At 45.7% G+C, this 20,790-nt stretch overlaps 1 protein-coding gene across 7 annotated transcripts in view; it reads left to right on the top strand.

Annotated features, from left to right (window-relative positions):
- LOC119163313 (uncharacterized) overlaps window positions 1-20,790 on the top strand; it is a 217,758-nt gene that overhangs the window by 69,280 nt on the left and 127,688 nt on the right. For all 7 annotated transcript variants that reach the window (XM_075872944.1, XM_075872943.1, XM_075872942.1 and 4 more), the window contains one exon: window positions 7,183-7,366. In XM_075872944.1, coding sequence (XP_075729059.1) covers window positions 7,183-7,366 — 184 coding nt within the window. The remainder of the gene's footprint in view (window positions 1-7,182; window positions 7,367-20,790) is intronic.

Below are 20,790 nucleotides of genomic sequence, written 5' to 3'. Positions count from 1 at the left end.
GCAGTTTCAGGCATCGGGCAATGGTGAATTTCTGGTTCCTCAGCAGAGTCAGCCATAGGTCGTGGGTGACTTCAGCAGCATCAGTCCACTGCCAGAAGGATCCCCGACCCCACTGCAGACTCCCACTTGCCCAGTGCTTGAATGTAGCAGTTTTCTGCCACCTGTTGATGTCGTTACCCAGCCACCAGCTGCGTCACCACAAGTTGTAGTGTTGTAGCTCCTTATCGTAGTGTGATATTCCTTGTGAAACTCTGGCTCCCGACTTAGCTTTCTCTGTAGAGGCTCAAACCTCTTCAAAGTGACATCTCAGTTGTGTTTAAGCTCGGAATAATTGTTGCACCAAGGAAGTTCAACCTCATAGCGTTCACTGGTTTTAACAGTTGATTCCACGAAGTTCTTCAGAACGTATTCGTCATCTTTCGAATGTATCTCTTCGTGAGCCAGTCCCAGATGCTCCACTTCACAGAATATTCTTAGTTACTCGGAGACGTTGGCTTCCATTAGACATACATTGAAGGCCCTTACAGTGTCTGGCTGTTCAAGTTTCGGCAAACTTCTGGTATCACCATGTGGTGTCCATCCCACGATGGTTTCAACGGCAATCAAGGAGTCATTCAGTCGATGAATTTTATCGCTGACGAGTTGCCAGTAATAGTCAGCTTCTATAAGCACGCATATTCCAGGCTTAGGTGAGACGCTGAATACAGTGACGTCAGCCAAACGTAAGTTTTGGTCCTTTATTCTTTCAAGTACATTTGTCTCTCTCGGTGCTGACAGGTCACTGCATACTTGCGGGACTTCTATAGCTTTGATTTCCTTTGAGTTTGAGTCATACTGGCTATGCAGCATCACTCGTACTCTCCGATAAGATTGCCGAGGTGTAGACATATTTTTGAATCCAGAGATAGACAGCTGTTCTTCGGCTAACACGGTGGCTTTTAGCTTTCTAGACAACTTGTCTGTGGTGAAGCTGCATTGACTGCCGCCATCAAATAGCATTCTTACAAGGCGTTTCCTTCCAGTGCCTTGAGCCCAGACTTTCCCGGTCTGTAGGAGTACTTTGCTCTTTGAAGCGTCCACAGAAGAGCTGGAAACAGTGGTCTGCGTTTCGTTCTTTTTCTGTTTCCATTTTAGGTCGCACATAGAAGTGATGTGCCTTTCCTTACATTTTGCGCAACTCAACCTCTTCCAGCTTCTGCATTACTTCGCTCTGCGAAAACGTCAGGCACATCGGAAGCAACATCCCAACTTGCGCAGTTTCTCTTTCTTCTCGTCTAGCGTTAGCTAAGCTGGGCAGTCATTCACCGTGTAACCTTTATCATCGCAGAACAAAGAACTCTCCGGAGAGAGTTTGGCGGTTAAACATAGACGCTGAACCTTGGCTATCTTCCTTAAATTTTGGTTTGCCGGTTAGGGCTCGTTCTCGGTGATCAACTGTCATCAGCACCGCTTGTTCTCGGCTTCTCACTTTCAGGCTCAAGAAGAATAGGCAACTCATCTAGTTGGCCTGTAGCACCATTTGCATTTTTCGAAGACAAGATGCGCTGAGTATAACGAAGTACCATTTCTTGCGGGTGATTCTGCATTATTGCCGTTTTGAGCAACACTCCATACTCTCTCTTTTCGACACCAAGGTTATGAAGAGATCTCATGCGAGTTTGCACCTCTTCATACAGCCTTTGCAGCCTTTCAAAATCTTCGGATGAGCTTACTTTACATAGGCAGAGAAGTCGGCGCATGTGGTCGTTCATAATCAGGAATTTATGGCAAAATCTTTTTTGCAGAAGATCTATAGTTAAGCTATAACTTTCGTTTGTTGTAGCCAAGCCGCTACTGACACCTTCCACTTTACCAGACAGGTAGATCCAGAGATATTTCAGTTTGTCTACGTGAGCGAAGTGCCCGTTTTGGGGAATAGTTGATTCAAATCAATCCCGAAATTCAGGCCATTTAATGGATTCACCAAGAAACTTCGGTATATCAAGCTGAGGAAGCTTAATATGTGCACGGGCTGGAGGAGAGTCATCATGAGATGCGTGCCTAGCTACGACTTGAGGTGCAGATAGAATATGTTCGGCGCGAACTTTGCTAGGACGATAGAATCTTGGTATTGCCCAACGCTTTGAATCTCATCTTCAAGGTTATCTTCAGCCACATACTCTTCTATCTGGCTGTCAAGGTTCGTTAACAGAGTCCCCTTCATCTTCAACAGGTTAAAAAGATCGCTTAGCTCACCGGTCGGCGTTCGTTCCGTCTACCTAAGAGTCATCATATCGTTAATGATCCTGGTGACCGCCGCTCGAACCATCGAGCGTTTCTGTCGTAGCTTTTCCATGTCTTCACGTCGGGAATTGAAGTCTCGTGATGATGTGGATCGTTCGCTCGTTGCCCAGCGTCACCGCATCGATCAGCAGTCTTCTTCAGGGAGCTCGCCTCTTTGTTAGGGGTCTTCAACTGCTTGTTTGAATCCTGATCACGGCACCATAATGTTGAAAAAAAGGAAGCAAAGCTGTAGTAGAGAATGTCTTGTTTATTAGACGCTAGGTTCAAAACAAAAAAAAAAGCAAAATGGAATGTGGGGGCGCAATCTGGGCACGTTCTAGTCCTCTTCTTCGTCTTCGTCGCTCTTCCGAAATAATATTTAACAGATTCCGACCGAGCAACTTGCACATGCTCTCTTTATTTAAGACGATTCTTTACTAGATATTGCAGCTTATCCGGCATATTCGAGAGGATGCAACAATGATCAGTCTGCGAATTCTCCACCACGTGCTGCAATGCCGTAATTTATCTCTTTACAAAGGTTGTAACTTGGGTACCCTTACCTGACCTGGCAAAAGATTTGTAACGAGCTAATTTAGCATTTCCCCCACACTCCTGGACCTATTGTCGATCGGCGTTGGTAAGAAAAGATTGTAAAACCACACGTTCACGTGAGCAACCTCTACAGTTCCACTGCCGAGTCGTATTATTACAGGGGCGCAGAGTCATCATGTTTGAGCTTGAGCACTTGGCATAGGCATTCTATCTGTCGGTCTGTACTAGCGAATTCAGCCTTAATTTTCTCAATAGTGTTGTACTTGTTTCGTTTGTTCCAGTACAGCTTAGCCTTGAAATGACTGCAATTCAATTCTCGCTCTGTGATTTTCTTCAACTTCGGTTTCTTTAGCCCTCTTCTTCTTTAAAGGCGGTTGGTTTGCTACCCGAGGTTTTTCCAGCTCCTTCCCTGGTTTACTGGTTAGTTGTGCCTTAATCTAATCAAGCTGTTTGCGCGATTCTGCATTTTGATCCAGTAATAACCTCTTTTGCCTTTTAAGAGCATTAATCATCTCTTTATTAGTATCCTGGGAGACCTCAGTTACACAACCCACCTGTGGTCCAGTAGATTTTGACTTCTTTGGGGCGCAATCACTGACAGTGCTGACATTGTGCCTTGTGAGAAACTTCCTGCTTCTTTAGCAATGGCAATCTTGGGAAGGATTCCGAGCGCCCTCTTGATCCACTGTAATGCTTGGATTTACGCCTCAAATGATCTTGAACCCCGTCTGTCCTGCTGTGCTGCTGCGTGCCCGCTTCGGCCTTGCATCGTTCCTCCAGCTCCCGTGCTTCTTCAAGCTTCATTTCCCACTATCGCTTCTTCATTATATAAGGTGACCAGAAAAGTTCTTTGCACCTTTTGTCTCTGGTTACATGCTCCTTGCGGCCCCTCGGTGTACATTCATGGTCCTTGGCCACTCCTCAACTTCTGCATTTTGCGTGCGGGTTGTCGCACACGTCAGATCGATGTCCCAGCTCACCGCACCTGTAACACACTTCATATCGCTTTTTGTAGAAAAAACATTTCATCGACGTCCCAAAACAGATCATCTATCTCGTCGCGTAGTAATCAACAAAGATGATTACTGAGGTGGAGTTGCCCATTTTTTGCACACCAAGACGTGCCCGAATCCCTTGTTTAAATAAAGTTTTTACCACCACCACCCTCGTTCTACCGCCAAACCCCAATGCTAGCCGCTTTTTAGCGCGCTTTCTCGTTTTCTTTTCTGAGAAGTTACAGCCACAAGAGTTGTTGTACACCAACACTTCGTCTTGGTGCAACTCTCGTACCACTGACTGGCGTGACTGCTTCCCGTCTAACTGCTCCCCATCAGTTCCCTTGACGCGCAAATCCTCTTCCACCCGGCACCGCACATCAGCAAACGACTCATCGCGTTCCTTCTCTCAGTCAAGATAATTTCCACCAAATGGACCACGCCGTTCACTCTCCACATTAGTACATGCCGCAGGGGAATTGACACTTCTCAACTGCGCCTGCGGTACAATTGACGCGGACGTAGTCGTTTGCTGCTTCTTTGCTTGGCCGTCTTGTTTCTTCACTGTGCGCTGCACAGCGTTAGCGCTAGAGCTAGAATCTCATTGCGCATGCTCTGGCTCTCTCATCAGTGAATACTGCTCCGGTCTACTATCCTCTCTTACACAGATCGCCCACGCATTACCCTCTAGATCTTTCAGTGGCTTTTGCCAGTGACGACGAAGACATTCGCAATTTGCGGGAGTAAGCACGGGCACACTCGTATTCAACTGATTGGTCACTGCGCATCGCAATTTCACCGGCTCAGCAACACTTCATCGTGGGACTGGAAGTCCGAGAAGTACCCACACTAGACGGGAGGTAACACCTTACCCAAAAGCATCGATTAACCTTATTGTGCCAGTACTCTGACCCAAAATCTCAGCGGACACTTCATTCTCTTGCAACATGGTCACATCAGCACCTGAATCAACGTGTGCGAAACAGGGCTTTTTTTCCACAAAAATCGCGATCTGCGGATCCCCCATCAGCGAGTTTTTCATAACGGCAGAGCGCTGCGATGACATGGTTCGGTTCTCAAATTACCGCTCATTCTGTGGAGCTACGCATAAAACCTCTGCTTTGTTAGCAGCTGTGTAACGTGAGAGCTCGCAATCTCTTAGAAAGTGGCGTCGTTTTCCGCAGCCAAGACACGCTCCTAAATTAGGGCTGAAACTTGTCCTAGCAACTGGTTTGGCTTGCGGCCCATAATTCAAATTTCTTGGTTCGGCACTGCGGTAATGGCCGTGCCTGCCGCTGCGTACGCTTTCCTCAAAATTGGCGGCTACTTCTGCAATGTCCTTTGGCTTTAACCAGCCCTTTACTTCCTGCTGAAGTAAAAGTGAGCAGAGCGAGCTCACTTGGCATTAACTTCTTTAGCCTATCAGCGATTAGCAACTCCTGAAGATCTTCAAACGACTCCACCTCTCTACTTCTCAAGTAGTAGGGGAACATAGTCTCTAGGAGCGCCGTCACTTGGCTCCAAGACTCGCCTGCTTCTCCTTTGATTTCCACAAACATATGACGGTACTCGTTCGGAGTCCTACGCAGCTCCTTTAACACTATAGACTTCAGATCTGAATACGACATTACCCCTGCTTCTGCTTGATTGGCAACGAACGTACACAACTTGTCATATCAAAGATTGGTAGCAAAATCATGCCTTGTATTTCCTCAGGTATACTCAATGCCGCAAGAAGAGCGTCCACATGTTTCAACCAAACGGCAATTATAGGTTCATCATTGGGCATGGGCGCAAGGACTGCTTCTAGCTCTTTTGCATACCGTGCGATACTAGAATGCCAGTTCCGGTTTTGCGGCACCTGTGATGAAGCACGCGACGACCTCATTTTCTGCAGCTCGAACTTGAGCTTCAACGCTTCTATCTTAGACATCAACTCGCGGGTGTGATCCGATTCGCTAACATTGTCTCCTATCGCATCTCTATCTGAGTCCGCCATCTCCCACAGTGTGCCTGAACGCAAGTGCATTCAGTAAAAAAAAAATTGGGGGCCTCGAGAGTCCACAAAGCAGGCCTCACCTTGCAGTAATGAGTAGCCCGATGACCACGTTGGTGGGAACGGCGTCCGTATCGTCACCAACGCTGGTAGCGACGAATCCTTTGATGCAGGACCGGACCACCCCTGTCTTTGTCTGAAGTCAGCCGCGCCGGCTGTCTCTTCTGCTCGGCTCTCGTTTACCGACGCGCAGCACTCTTGCCCTTCCCAGCTCATGGCTCCAAAGTTGATCAGCAGGCTCGTGCTTAATTCCAATGCTGCTTCTCACTGCGCACCATCAGGTTCCAGAAGCAGTGAGCGTCTTGACGCTACTGCTCACAGCGCACCAGCGGGTCCCAAAGGCGGTGAGCGTCTTGTCAGCTTTCCGGACTTTAGCACCTTCCTCACTACGAGCTCTTCACGCCACGTCGACTGCGCCAGTTAATTTCCTTCTCCTCGACTAGCTTCTACACTAGCTAAGGAAGGAAGATGTTTGAGGTTCGAAATAGGTCCCCTCGATGACTCGAGTGCATGGTGGCAGCGGGAAGGAAGAGCTGTAGTATGCTTTATTGCAGCCTCCAGCATCTGCCCGCGTCCAAGCCCAAACCTCTGCTCTTGCCAGACGCTCTTCCGAGTAAGCCTTCGACTTCTAGTGCCAAAAGGGGGTGACCTTGACGGCTCCGCTCGTGAACTGTATGAACGGAGGAGTCTCCTTTATTTCCAGTGCGCAGGTCTCTCGCGTTTGCAGGTCTCCCGCGGTCTGCCGTTTTTCTTTGTTTTTCCCCAGTGCCCCCCCCCCCCCCCCTACTATACAGCCCGCGAGCTTCGAAGTATAGTTTCGAGCGCATGCAGAATTCTCACAGAGGCATCGCAATTATAAGCGCTCTAACATGGGCGGTGCTAGTCTACAGCAAAACAAGTCAATTTGAGTCGATTCACCGTAACAATATATATGCCCAAGCATTGCATTCGCTTCTCGTACAGTTTGGCTCGACATTTCGACAGCTTCGCCAACAGCGCGGCAGCCTTTTTCACTGAAAGAAAGAGCGCCACGGTGCGGAGAAAAGAGCGAACCTCGCTCATTTCGGGAAGCACGCGCTCTCTGTGCCGGAGGGAAACCGGCCGGAGAGAAACCCGCCGCGCACCCGCAATCTCGGAGGTCATGTTAATACACATAGGACTTCTCTAAACAAACCGGTACTATCATTGAAATAATGAATATGGCCATTAGGAGATATCTAACATTGTCAGACATAATGTAGCAGTTAGAAAGCTTGGTAATGCTGTCAAAACTTGTGGCAAAACAGAAAGTATACTGCGAAAAATGTTTTACAGGCAACAAGGCGATGAGCAAGTGGCGCAACATGCGTGACAAGTACTTCAAAATACGCAAGCAGGAGCTGCTGAATCGGCGCCTCCGCACTCCACGCTTCCAGAGGCCAGTCAAGATGTGGCCTTTCTACTACATGATGCGCCAGGTGTTCGAAAGGAAGCAGGACCCACCAGAAGATTCGCAATCGTGAGTCATTGTTGCACAAAGTCTTCTGCAGAGCGCTGACTTGAGACTTAAAAGGAACCCTAAAGAGGTACAATGACTTGATTTAGATTGACAAACTGTGCTCTTAGAACTCTAGTGCCATAAGTTTCACTATCATTAGCGGAGAAAATAAAGGCTGAAATTTCATTTTTAAACTTTGAACCAAATTATCCACACCTGCCGTAAAAATTGCAAAACATATTTTCGGTATTTTTGTGGCATTGGCTCGAAGCAATTTTCTGAAACTTTGTATGCTAAGTTTATTGCACCCACAAATTGCAATGAACTTCATTTTTTTTTCAATGGGAGCTACCTAGGACCCAGTAAACACTTTCAAAATTTCTTACGTCATGGTGTTTGGTGCGGGAATTTTGAGGTGGTGTCGCCAACCAAATTTTCTTTTCATACGTTTTCTCGCTTACAAAGCATCGTATTGAGGTAAAAGTGGTGTTTTCAGGATTGTGAAATTGTACTATACTAACATGCGAAAAATAATTTTGTTCATTAGTGTCCCTTTAAGATAGGCTCAACCTTCAACAAGTGATCAAGAAAAGTGCTTTTTATGACACCATCAGACTTCATCCTAAGCAAAAGAAATGCCAACAAAGGGTATTGCACCAATTAAGCTCACCGTCATAGGCATGAGCGCAACGGTGGCCTTACCGCCCCTGGAAGGGGCCCTGCAACAAATTTTCGAGTAATCATTGAATGACCTCACTACCGGAGTTTATTGGCTCCCAAATTGACAGCCGCAAGTGTTTTCAGAATACATCAAGCAGGAGTGAAACTCGCAGGGAGACTGCATCTCATAACCTTGACCGCTTTCTTTGCTTGTTTTTTTTTTCTCGAATGCACGGCTCACTTTCCAAGTGATCACGAGCATACTGGTGCAATTTTATAGTAGTGTAGCTCTAGTACAGAGGTGACTAAGCACTTCAAGGTGCTCAAGTCAGCCAATGGTATGTGCAAAATAACGGAAAGGTAGGCTAGTTGGTTATGGTTCATAATGGATTGAATGGGGTGTCGTTAGGACGAATGCACACGAACAAAAAAAGACACTTGTCGCGTGTTTTCTTGTTCATTATTTGTGTGTTCGTTTCAATGCTGCCCCATTCAATTCATTATGAATGGTGTGTGCATTTGGGTCAAGTTTCTTTTGGATCAAGAGAAGAGCGAGCAATTCCTAGCTGACTCTGAAACTTAACTGTGAAACTCCCAGCCGTATGCTGCACTACAATGCATGACTCACGTGTTTGCAGGCAAGGTTGTGAAGTCAAAAGGACAAACTATAACCGCGGAATTGGGAAAACTAGCCAACCGGAGCTACAGGCTAGAGATTGCCAAAAAAAAAAAAAACACTGCGAGGTTTTTATTTCAATGACTAAATCTTTAGAGTGATAATGTAAATAAGTGCAGGGTCAACATCTCAAAAGAAGAATTGCTAAGATTTAAGCATGATTTGTTAACCTTAGCAAAGCGTTCAGCACATTATGACCAAGTTTCTTGCGCTGTTGCAAAATGGGCCTTTTCCTAGTCTGAACAGCACCCCAAGTGGAGAGTGCCGAAATCGACACTGGTGGCCCTTGGACTCCGAAATTGTCCTCCTCAAGGCGGTAGGCGATCTTGGAGCCCTGCATTCGCGCTTCTATTCAGGCGCCATCTGGTGCCACAAATATTTGCATGTTTATGGCACCAGATGTAGCTTGGTCCACATGTGTTGTCACGCTTTGCCACCAAAAGTCATGGCCTGTGCCTCCTCGAGACTGGCGCGCATGCACACACTACCTATCTGAAAAAGGCCCATGGGCTCTTTTTACGAGTGTTTCTTTAAAAGGTCTTGAACCCACAGACTTGTGGTGCCCAAAATCGCAGTTGCTCGAATCGACAAACTCCTAAACATGGGTTTTGTGCTCAAGCCGTCGTTTTGGCGAGTCCACTCGTCTCCTTCAGGGCTAGAACTGATTCCGTTTTGTACCCTCTCCTCCTATTCGAATAAAGGAGGGGGAGAAGGCAACTGCTCCCTCTGGCCATATGCGTGAAAGTTAACCAGCATTCTGTAAATAAAGAGCAAGAGAGGGGTGCAAGTTTCTCTGCTTCTCAAAAGAAGTACCACCTATTAAGGGTAGGGTCTAGAAAGAGGTTGTGCTCTCACTGGTTTTCGTTTCGTATCTACTATATCGAATGGATTCACGAGCCCCCATTTATGCCTGCTGGCTGGAGTGTATTGAACTTGTAAATAAGGTATGACTCTGTATATTTCCTGTCAGAAAATACTATGCAGAAAATTCGGTTAATTAGGACTTGACTGGAAAAAATGTCGGAATGAATCGAATTCATAACTTTCGAAGGTATCAAGAGATAAATGTCTATTATGTCAGTACACTTTAATTTTCTGCATGAATGTAAATCTTGTACTTAGGAGCAGTGTAAAAGCTGCAATTTACGTCACTTGTGACTTTGCTCTCAATGCGACTGCAGCTGAAGACCTCTCCATCCTAACGTTCCTAAAATACACGAATTCCAAATTGAGCCGGAACGCTACCAGCACAGTTCACACTGGTAGCAGTTCCACCTCGTTTCCGTCCGCAAGCGCTGTTTTTGTTCCACCTCGTTTCCGTCCGCAAGCGCTGTTTTTGCTCCTTTGCAGTGCTTTTTGCTCGGTGCACTTTGAAAATAGTCCATATCAAAGGACTTCTGTCCAAATGTGACTGAGTTAACAAGAGTTTGATGCTATTGAACAATACATTGGCTAGCCAGGATCAAAGAATACGTCCAAATCATCTAATTTTCTTCATTAACAAGTGTCAAGTTAACAGGCTTTCTTTGTGTTTCTGATTTGATTCAAATTGGGGGAACACAAAAATAGCCAGAAGATAGTCAAGCAGGGTTTGTGCAAGTTCCCAAAGCGAAAAATCAAGGATATTCAAGGACTTTCCAGGACCTGTCACAGGTTTTTCAATGATTAAAAGTGGCATGCATTGTTGAAAATTTTTCACTCTGAATTTTTCAAAATTGACTATTGCACTTATATAGTACATGCATACTGCAATTATAACAAACATGTTTAGTCTACACTTTAGCTGACTTTAGCATCACTAGCTTCACTGCTCGCACAATAGGAAAGAAGCCAGCACCGAAGAGCATTAAGAGTATTTCACTTCGTTTGTTTGTGGTTTAACGCATCAAAACTTTATTCCTCGTGGAGTTTTGGATAACGAAACCATATCAACTCATGCCAAATTACTGTTTCGGAAATGGAGAGTTGGTCAGGTCGACAGCGATCCATACCTGCCAAGGTCGAAGATTCTGAATCTGGGAGATTTCTGCGTCGGGAGGAGGGGGGGAGTGTCGCTCTGATTTATTTTCACCTCTTTCTTCTTTTGCACCAAGAGAAAAACATCGCGAGAAAACATCGGCGCTGCGCAGTCTAATACCAACTTGAAGTGGCTCGACACAAGAGCGTAGGGTTTTCTAACTACAGTAAAAAGTGCGAGTCTCGAAAGGGTGCAAACGTACTACTTGTATCTCTAAAATTTTCAACGTCAGAACAGCTAGCAAAATCTATTTCTGTCAAAATAGCTAGCGTATATCTTCCTGGGACACAAGCGAATATATGGGACGACACAGCCGGTTGCCGGGAAAGCGCGGATCAAAGCTTTGCTTAAGGCTGACTTAAAACTTAACATCTAAGTATAGCCAAGGTACCCAGACCAACAGGAACAACGTTACCTATTCTTTGGGAAGGAAAACCAAAACGCTTGTAGCATTTTTTTACATCTTTATTCCCGCTGCATTAGCAGTGTCCGCAACCACGGTTTCCCACGCTATGGTTGCCGAAACGGGTAGTTTCATTTTCAATTCACGTGCACTGGCTGCGAACGTAGCATCAAAACGATGATTTTTGTCCGCAGAAATTGTGGAAAGCTTCGTCGCTTTAATTGGTCAAGCGTTGAAGGTGTGCGCACTTTCGCAGTTCTGTATCGTTGTCGCCACACATGATCGTGTCAAGAGCGACCATTGTTTTGTCCTGAGCGGTTGTAGCAAACGATAACCGCAGCTCTGACAGTGCGTGGCTGGGCGCGCGTGTCCTTCCGAAGCTTGGAGCACGCTGCTCTTGGTCTTCGTTTCATGGTTTCGGCACTAAAGTTCATACGACCCGCCGCGAGGAGGAAATGAGCTTGGGACATCGGAATTTCAGCCCAATGGACATAGTGCAGCTTGGCTGGGGAATTTCATGCATTCGTACATTTTCCGGTTTCGCATAATTTAGATTCTACTGTGCGTTAAGATGAAGGCCTCCTGAATTCGTTCACAATGGAATGCGATGGGCTCGTAGAAAGCCTCGGTTGGATTGGGCTGCATTTTTGTAATTGCTACCAGATCACTTATAGAAATTTTAATTTCTGGGAGATTTTTCTGACAATTATACGAACGTAAATACTGATCGAAATCCAGGAGACTCAACAAGTATGCATAAAGGAGGCTGCAATGTCAATTGGGAGTGCTCAGAAAATTCAAGGATTTTCAAGGATGAGGAAAACTTTCAAGGGCCTTGAAGATGCATTTTTCAAATCGAAGGTTTTTCGAAGTTTTCAAGGACCTCTACACACCCTGTGAAGTAACCAAAACATCTTATTCTGCTGTCACTGACCTTAAAGAAACAGGCAAATCTGACAACCCTGTTTGGAGGAGCCTTGACTACGTAATGGCAGTGCTGCATTAAAGCTTTGCCCCCTCCCATTCAATGGCGAAACCTGGACATGCCTATGCTTACCGCGAGATTGATTGGCAAGATTGGTGCTTCGATGTGTGAGCTTGACCATGTCTGTTGACCCAGAAATATTCTTTGCTTGTGGCATGTGATGAATGCATTTTTGTACATCTGCAAAAAAAAAATGGGAATATATGTAGGCTACTAGGTTAGTTAAAATTTTTTGATTGAGTGCGACTAAATTTGAAAAACCCAACGTGAATGCAGCTATGTAGAAGTATGAAAAAACAAACCAAGCTAAAAATGTTAAATTGAACTAGAGAGCAAGCTGGACTTAGGAAAAAGCACTATCTACCATAAACCACCTTCATGTCATACAGTTAGAATTTTATCTAGAAAAACCTAATTTTACGACAACCACAATAGAACCAAAATATTCGCAGTGCCCAACAGCTATTCATAGCACTCAATGTTATAATCGGGTGGGATTAACGAAATGAACTTGGCACCAAACTGAATTTAATGATGTCCCTGAAATTAATGGTAAAGAACCAGCAATATTTTTCTAATTATTTTGCACGTGAGCAGAGCATCTCTCCGAGTAAGGACTCTATCTAATGTTATCATGTTCATGCAATCATAGCCCTAGGCCTTTTTTTTTTTTTTTTTAGCTAAGCTGCCTGCAGTGTCTTTACACAGGACAATGGACGCAACAGTAGTCAGCTCTCTTACACACCATACAAGGCTAGGGGCATCACTGGTTTATAGTCCCTGTAAAGGCTAGTCAAGGAGCACTATAGCCTGGTTGCTTTTGTTATTTACTAGCTTATGCATAAGATGGCACTCACCTCTTCATAACTTTTTTTGCCCAGCTTGCTGGCACAATTACCGCACTCTGTCCTTGCAAGACCTAGCTTTGCATGACCTACATGGCCTGCATCACCTGGACATTCCAGGCTCAGGCCACTTGTAAAATTTTTTCACTTGTACAAGTGCAAGTTAAGGGCATATACAATGCCATGGTCGGTTTTGGTTGTCGCTACATCACATTTTTTTTATTTTTATGAGCCGAAAAAATTCATTTCATAATTTAATAAACTTCCTCACTTTATGAAATAATTTAAGTTTTGTCATCACTGCACTAAATCAATTTTCAGTTGTGAATGTATTGAAACTAGATTTTTCACTGAAACTGCTGAATGCAAGAAAGACCCTTTACAAGGAATTCAACTCAGTAGCAATATCAGTGGTTCTAGAAACATTGTGCTGCTAAGGAGTACTTGGAACATATATGTCAATGCCATGGCCAGTGTAAATAGCACTTTACTTAAAAGGTGCATTTTTTCGCGCAGCTCCCACCTCAGATAAAGAGGTCTCCCTCTTTCACCCCCCTCCCCCCAGAAAAAAGTTTGCCTGCGCCCCTGATCAAGGTTATAAATTAATTTGTTTTATCTTATCTTTATTGCAACAGTACAGATGCAAATTCGCAGGAGGAAATCGACTACCCAATTTGAGAAAGAATCCTAGATACAAAGGTGCATTATCGTAAGCTTCAAATTTAGAATAAATGTGGTAATTCTGACTCGTCTCATTGTCACATTTGAAACTTTGGTTCGAATGGTGGCGAAACTTGGAAAATGTGTTTTTCCGCATTGGGTGACCAAACTCTTTCGAACAATCTAAAAAGATGTCATTGCACATTCTTTTTCAATGATTCCTCTATGCTAAGTTTTGAGTTGTCAGCCTTGCGGAAGCCAATTATTTCACTGCAGCCGATATCTCAGCAGCTCTCAAGTTTTCAGTTGCATTATCAAAAAAAAAGAAAAATGTCACTGAAATGAAGGAGACGCGGACGGCCGTCAACATGACAAACCGCGTCGCTAACTGTCTGCGGCATTTGAAATGTTTTTGATTGATTATGTCTCTTTGGTTGGTATAAAAAGAGTGCGAGCGAGTGTCTGAATTTGCCAGGATCACCTGGACACCAAGTTCACCCCGGTGGGTCCACATTTACGCATTTTATCCGGGCTTTTGTGTTCGCGTCACGTTGGCAGCAAGCTAAGCCTCGCCTCTAATGGGCCTAGCTCGGCAAGGCGTATACCCACCCTTTGCGCCAGGCGCGAGACGTGAATGACGTCTACTACCGACGAAATGGACAGCTCGGCGAAGGATCTACTAGTAACGCTGGGTGCTTCATTCAGATCTGATGAACAAGAGATCGCAGCATACAAAGACCCGGGTTTCGCCGCAGACAACACGGGTTGGAAAGTGGTGAGCAGCCGGAAAACGAAGAAGAAGGAATACGCCGAAACAACTGCGACACTTATGCAGCAAGAAAACCATGCAAGCAGCGGACAAGTGAGCTCCTCTCGGACGCCTCCTAACATCATGAATCGTGTGATCCGAGCCTCACACATGCCATCTTTACCGGAAGACAACATCAAGGTAGTGTTTCGCCCGAAGGGTGGCTTGAACATACAAAAGGTCGGACATATCTTGCTGAGCAAAGCCCTTGTAGCAGCAGCAAATCTGTGTTCATTTCACACCATGAAGGACATTATTTGTCCAAACATTATGCAGAATATCATGGTGGCGAGCTCGTCGTTTAGAGAAAATGCAGATAAGTACGCGAGCTTAGGGGCTATTGAGATAGCTAGAAAAAAGTACGAATACGAAGTCAGTACTTACGAAGCTGCCCCAAGCGACACCTGCAAGGGGGTAATTCGACACATTGACACTGCTGATGAGCATGAGACGATTGAAAGAAACATCATGAACGCCCGCAACTCCTTGGCACTGGCAGCCAAAAGAATCAAGAACTCAGGATCAGTGATCGTTGTGTTTGATGGACTTCGCGTCCCGAACTTCGTCAGATATGAACCCGCTTTGGTACCCTGCTCCTTATATCTCAGACACGTGGACATATTCTACGTATGTGGGAAACTGGACCATCGTGCAGACGTTTGCCCTGACCCAGACTCCACCAAATGCAGAGGCTGCGGAATTTCTATCCCAAGATCATCGCATGTGTGCGATCCGCAATGCAAGCTGTGCGATGGCTTGCACATGACGGCAAACAAGGTGTGCTCGAAACGCTGTCTCATCCCATATGTAGTGCAGGCACGACAGCAACGAGCGCGATTGGAGCAACAAGGTCAGGTAGAGCAGGAGGAAGACAAGCAACAGACAGAGTGAGGTTGATCTACGTTGAAAACATCGACACGCAGCCACTCCCGCTCTCGATCGCAGAGCCGCACACCTGTGAGGGCATCGACCACAAGAAGGAGTCGCTCGGGATCACAGGTCTGTTTCGCAGGAAAGAACAGCGGAGGAGATGGCACGTGGACGGATAGAGTCAGAGGTGCCAGGACGACTACGCTGAAGGAAAAACGTGAGTTCTGCAACACTGATAAAGCATGGATAGCTATGTTAGAACAGGAATTAAGGGAGCTTAAAGTGGCCTATTCCAAGCTTATCCTTGAGTTATCCGAAACATGTAAAGCAAACAACAGTACGCCAACGAGCAATCCCGGATCACCAACCAATATCGAAACACCCCAAGCACTTGAGATAGCGAGACGGGAAGAATGACGCAAAGAATCTCCCGCTCCAAAGAAGCGAGCTGGAACACAATCGCGAATGATCGTGCGATCAGACATCAAGGATGCCATGGATGCCATGAGCGAGAATATGAGACTGATGAACGAAAGGATTATGCGAATGAATGAGAAAATGGACATGTTTAACACGCGAGTTCAAAAATGGAAATGTATATGAACAACACGGTAGTACCAGCCATGGAGATGATGAAATCACAGTACATCGGTGTGCATGGCCCTCTGCAAGTCGGTTTCACTGCAAGTGAAGGAGGCTACGATGGTCAACATGGCAGTTACAAATAGGACACGAAATTTCCGTATCTGGCAATGGAACTGCAGGGGGATCGCCTCAAAAATAGCGGTCCTCCTGCAGATGGTAAAATCAGAAATCGAGAAACCACACTAAATTTTCAAGAAACACTCACAACGGAACTTACCTTTATGGGTTATAAGGCCGAAACCCACAGAAACGAGCAAGGCAGAGGCATCGCTATTCTGATTGGCAAGAAGATCCCGTATATTTGTCATGAAATCTGTCACACAGCCTGCTATCTAGAACACGTCACGATTGAGATTATTTCTAACGACCACATAAGGAACAAGCAAAGCATCTTACTCACTAATTTGTACAGCAGCTATAAGGACACAAGACAAGGGTTCACAAGCATGCTCGGCAAGATCGCAAGCATCACAAAAGATAGTCCCCTAATTGTAGGTGGCGATTTGAACACCCCACACCAGGCATTGGCTGGCGGCTCGTTTCTGTCGAGAGTTTTCGCCGCCTCCTTATCAGTCTGGAGTCAACGTATGCAAGCCCTTTCGGAAACAGTCGTGGGCTACGCATATTCCTCTAGCAAAGGTGAACGTCTTCACATGACCACGTCCGATCTAGATCTCACTCTCATCCCAGACCCGGCAACTCCAACTAGGTGTGGTACTTTGACATACCGCGACACTACACTATACCTGACTTTCGTTCGGTGTATTAAGAAATGCGGCTGGTGTAACTCGGCCATAGATCTTGGCAGCGATCACTACATTCTCAAAATTGATGCAGAACTTCGAGGAAAGAGGCAAAGGGAGTACAAACTAATTGATTGGGACAAATTTCGCAAAATACGGACGCAGTCATCAAACTTATCAGGAGAAACCACAAAGCACAGGATAGCAAGCTGGACTGAACAGCTTAAAGCCGACATCGCAGCGTCGGAACGAACGATTACCACGGACGTTAAGGTGGAGAGAATGGACAGCCGGCTAGCGAACCTTCTTGAAGCCAAGCACTCCATACTAGCCAGGTGGAAGGGTCAACGACTTAATTGAAGACTGCGAAAAAAGCTCGCCGAGCTCAACAAAACCATTGAAGAATACTGTGTGGTTCTTTCTTGACGGTAGTGGGACGAAGTTTGCAACTCCCTCAACGGGCAAATAGGAAAAGGTAGTGGATGGAGTTTTATAAAACACCTCCTCGACGAAAATTGCCCCAAGTCCAAATCTGTGCAACACATCAGGCTCAGCAGATTAGTACACTGCGCAACGCAACATAGTACTGCCGAAGAACTTGTTGACGGCCTTGCTAAACACTACCTACCGCTTTAATTGGGACAACCCAGTATCTCACCGCAGATGATTTATGACGGTGCCCAAACTCTGAGCTCTACGCGGACCACACAGAGAGTGAAGTTCGCTACGCAATTCGCGAACTCAACAGCAACTCTGCAGCCGGCCTCGATGGCGTCGCGAATCAGGCTCTCCGAAATTTGGATGACGATTTGGTCACCTTCTTAACTGAACAAATTAATGAAGCCTGGAAAACCGGCCGTTTACCTATAGAATGGAAGCATGCAAATACGGTCCTCATCCCGAAACCTGGAAAGCCGCTGGGGCTATCGAACCTGAGGTTGATCCCACTAATGTCCTGCATAGAAAAGCTAGCCGAACATGTCATTCTGAACCGACTGACAGAGTACGTCGAAGAAAAGGAATACTTTCCCTACACTGTAATCGGATATAGGCGGGTTTATCAACGCAAGATGCTATGCTGAGAATAAAGAAAGGTCTACTGGATCGCCCCACACAAGATACCAATCGATAAATAAAAAGGCGCTGCTGGGTCTCGACAAGGAGCAAGCTTTTGACAACATCCGACATCAAGCCATTCTGACCGCTATATCTGAACACAATCTTGGCACACGTTTCTATCACTACGTCAATGCTTTCATAAAGAATCAAACGGCCACTCTACGGATAGGCGACCACGTCTCTAAAAGCTCTGAGCTGGGCGATAAGGGAACACCGCAAAGCTCGGTACTTTCGCCATTCTTAGTCAATTTGGCTATGGCAAAGCTCTTTTGTGGAATGGTAGAAATAGCAGATGTGGAGCATACCACCTACGGAGACGATATCACCATTTGGAGCACCGGTGGTAGCGATGCGGAGTTAGAAGCCCGCATGCAAGACGCAATCTCAGTCACCGAAGCACATCTCACCCCAATGGTACTTCGCTGCTCTTCCAGAAAATCTGAGCTGCTTATCTACCACCCTCCCAGACGAGGGCACCCATCAAAAGGCTGGCACAGACCCTTCCCTCCAAGCATAGAGTTACGTGATTCGGACAGCAATTGCATACCTACGGTCGACAAAATTCGCATCCTTTGTATAATCATCCAAAGATGTGGCTGCAACTTGGCGATGCTGGACAGCATCACATTCAAGATTGGGAACGCGCTTCGAATGTTTCAGCACATCATGAGTCTGCACAGAGGACTGGGTGAGGATAACACCATCAAAATGGTCCACGCTTTTGTTCTCTGTCACATCACATACGTGGCTGCGATGCTTAACTGAAAAAATGTAGAACGGCAAAAGCTTGAAGCACACATACGACGCGCCTTTAAGACAGCATTGGGGCTCCCGGATAATGCCTTAACTGCTCTCCTCTCATAGCTAGGAGTGCATAATCCCCTTGCCGAAATCATCGAGCCCAGCACACGGCACATATCACACGCCTCTCCAGCACCAAAGCGGACAGGGGGGATATTCTTGTCAAGCTCGATTTGCACACCATAGCGGAAAGGGACAACATACAGAAGTTACCCAAATTGTTGTTAAAATCAATTACAGTGCTCCCCTTCCCAAGAAACGGACACCCGGTCCACAATCATGGAAGAAGGCTCGCCCACGCCAAAGCTCTCGCGGCAGACGTTGCAAGATTTCCCGACCAGACAGCTTTCGTGGATGCAGTGGACATACCGGGAAAGCACGTCTACTCGGTCGTAGTAATTGACAGACATGGATGAACACGCAGCTCACACACACTTTACACCGAGAGGCCGGATGTAGCTGAACAAGCAGTGATAGCTCTAGCTCTAACAGACTCGAGCTTCACAACAATATACAGTTACTCTAGAGCAGCCACTCGAGCTTTCGCAAAAGGCGGGATAGGCAAGACGACACTGCGAATATTAGGCGGACATAACATCACAGAACACTCCATCGTATGGTTCCCGGCACAAGTGGGCAGCTTAGGGGGCTACCTGCGGAATCTCAACGAGACCCGCATAAGAGGTGGCGCGAGGACTCATCGACCGCGTCGCTTCGGTTTCCCCCTCTACGCTGCACATAGAGTACAGGGATCAGTTATTCACTTTCAACGAAATAACGAAGCACTTTTATCTAGGCTGGCGAGAGTTCCCCCTACCAAATAAGAAATTAACGCGCAGTCAGTCGGTCACGTTACGCTTGCTCCAGACATTACGCTTGCTCCAGACTAACTCATACGCCAGCCCCTGGCGCATGAAGCATATCAACCCAGACTACGACGGACAACATGTGTGTGAACAGTGCTGTGAACGTGTAGATTTAAACCATAAGCTCTGTGGTTGTGCATCGAGTGACACTTATGCCAAGAACAAGCAACAGTGGGCCAAACTGCTAAGAAGTGCTTTATTAGCAGACCAACTTCAGGCTGTCCAGGAGGCCCGCCAGGTGGCGGAGAGCTTTGGGCTCTCTGTCCCAACGTGGGAGATGCCCTCTACACCTGGCGGCTAGCTGAGTGTCCTTCAGGACCCCTTTTTTGGACAATAATGTTTCACTACCACCACTGAAATGAAGTATTGCCAATTAAGGTTTGTACTTAGTTCGGTTTAAGCAATAAGTTTCTATATCAGTGTTTGTGAAAATATGGTAAAACTGTATAGAGATTCATCCGTTATTCTGCTTTTCAAGAAAAGCAGGGAATTCCCAATCTAGAAAGGGGTTCATGAAGGAGATACAATCTCTCCACTGCTTATGTAGAAATAGTATTTAAAAAACTAGATTGTGATTAAATAGGAATGAAGGCTAATTGAGAATATTTTATCAATCAATCAATGGCTTGCTGACGATGTATCCAATGACAGTGATGAATTCTAAAATATTACTGAAGGTCTAAACTGAGAGAGTATTAAAGTATGCGTGAAGATGAATAATCTAAGCAGTCTGGTGGAAGAATGAGAGTTTGCAATAGACAATCAGGGTGACCCTGTAGAGAAGTATATGTATTTAAGATAAGTAATATATGGGGAGCATGTGCATGTTTATGAACTGATGCACATTCAGTAGACATTTTTATCTTGTGACCAGCAACTAACCACTAACACCAATTTTTGTCGAATACGTTAGTATTCGGCAAAAGCTTGGACAGCAAGAAAAAAAATTTGTAGGGGTCTTAAACGTGCTTCAGCTAGTGGGCTGCACTCAAGGGCTGGAACAGTGCAGAAAATGTTGCAGTGGAATGGAGGCTTACACAGAATGTCAACCAACATTGCCATTTGAAAGAAAGCCTTTGTCATATCTCATACTATATGGGTAATTTATAAAGGAGATTTAGTGGCATCATGTTTTAAAGACCTACCAATACTGATCTCTAGAATGTCCAAAATTGAGATGCCAGTTCTAAAATATAGTTCCGTGGTCATGTTTTAACAAGTGGGAACAGCCTTATGATAACAATGCTTGAGACCAGTGATGCCTAATGAACATCCTTGAAAATAATTAAGACAGCTAGTACTGCCAGGTGGCTTTCCTTTCTTCTTGTGCTTATTTCTTTCTCTTGC

This window comes from Rhipicephalus microplus, chromosome 9, assembly GCF_043290135.1.
Source record: "Rhipicephalus microplus isolate Deutch F79 chromosome 9, USDA_Rmic, whole genome shotgun sequence".
Taxonomy (NCBI): domain Eukaryota; kingdom Metazoa; phylum Arthropoda; class Arachnida; order Ixodida; family Ixodidae; genus Rhipicephalus; species Rhipicephalus microplus.
The sequence above is the reverse complement of the archived record's forward strand: the minus strand, read 5'-3'. Positions and strand labels throughout refer to the sequence as shown.